Source organism: Sinocyclocheilus grahami, unplaced genomic scaffold (assembly GCF_001515645.1).
Source record: "Sinocyclocheilus grahami isolate Dianchi unplaced genomic scaffold, SAMN03320097.WGS_v1.1 scaffold1623.1, whole genome shotgun sequence".
NCBI classification, from domain to species: domain Eukaryota; kingdom Metazoa; phylum Chordata; class Actinopteri; order Cypriniformes; family Cyprinidae; genus Sinocyclocheilus; species Sinocyclocheilus grahami.
This window is the reverse complement of record NW_015506802.1, coordinates 195,709-196,885: the sequence shown is the minus strand read 5'-3', so window position 1 is coordinate 196,885 and position 1,177 is coordinate 195,709. Positions and strand designations below refer to the sequence as shown.

General features: G+C 37.6%; 1 protein-coding gene across 1 annotated transcript in view; it reads right to left on the bottom strand.

Annotated features, from left to right (window-relative positions):
- Positions 1–857: 857 nt before the first annotated feature.
- The window catches only part of LOC107571636 (far upstream element-binding protein 3-like), a 22,356-nt gene continuing 22,036 nt past the window's right edge, over positions 858–1,177 (bottom strand). The window contains exon 15 of the mRNA XM_016257970.1: positions 858–1,084. Coding sequence (XP_016113456.1) covers positions 864–1,084 — 221 coding nt within the window. The 3' untranslated portion in view covers positions 858–863. The remainder of the gene's footprint in view (positions 1,085–1,177) is intronic.

Sequence of the window (1,177 nt, the reverse complement as noted above, 5' to 3'; positions counted from 1 at the left end):
ACGAGAGGAGAAAAATCACAGCGTGAGAGTCCACAAACTAAAAATTACAATTATTAGTTTTCATGGTTTCCAAAGAAGTCTCTTCTACGGAGCCCCTTAAAGGGACATGGTGAAACTTTTCAGTTCCTTTGCAGGTGAATGAAAGGTTTCCCAGGAATGCTTTTGCAAGAGAACAAAAGCTGCATTTATTTGCTCAAATACAGTAAAAATTGTGAAATATTATTCGAAAGTAAAACAGCTGTTTTCTGTGTGATTATATGTTAAACTGTAATGTATTTCTGTGATGTGCAGCTGTATTTTCAGCATCATTCCTCCAGTCTTCAGTGTCACATGATCTTCAGAAATCAGTATAATATGCTGATCTGCTGCTCCAGAAACATTTCTGATTATTATCAATGTTAAAATGTCGTGCTGCACAATATTTTTGTGGAAACTGTGATGCATTTTATTTTTCAGGATTCACAGATGAACAGAAAGCTCAAAAGAACAGCGTTTATTTGAAATAGAAATGTTTTGCAAAATTGTAAATGTCCTTACTGTCACTTTTGATCAATTCAAAGCGTCCTTCAAAAAAAAGAAGAAATTAATACTTTTTTTTTTTTTTTTAAGTGTTTTCAAAAATAATGTTTCTCGAGCAGCAGATCAGCATATTATACTGATTTCTGAAGATCATGTGACACTGAAGACTGGAGGAATGATGCTGAAAATACAGCTGCGCATCACAGAAATACATTACAGTTTAACAGAGATTCACACAGAACACAGCTGTTTTAAATCTTAAAAATATTTCATAATTTTTACGGTATTTTTGATCAAATAAATGCAGCCTTGGTGAACAGAAGAGACTTTTTTCCAAAAACATCTCAATTCTTGCACACTTTTGAGCGGTATTGTATGTTGATATCATTATATGATATATATCTATAAAGGTGATGGTGTTGGTGGAGTGTGTTTATTACCGGGAGGCCAGGAGCCTGCGTCTGTCCCTGGCCATAATACGCCCCCTGCTGTCTGTAATACTCCACCCAGGCGGCGCTATAGTCTGGAGGAGAGCTCTGCTGAGATCCAGGACCGGCGGCCTGAGCTGAACACACACACACACACACACAGAGAGACACAGAGAGACACAGAGAGAGACAGAGAGAGACACAGAGAGAGACACAGAGAGAGACACAGA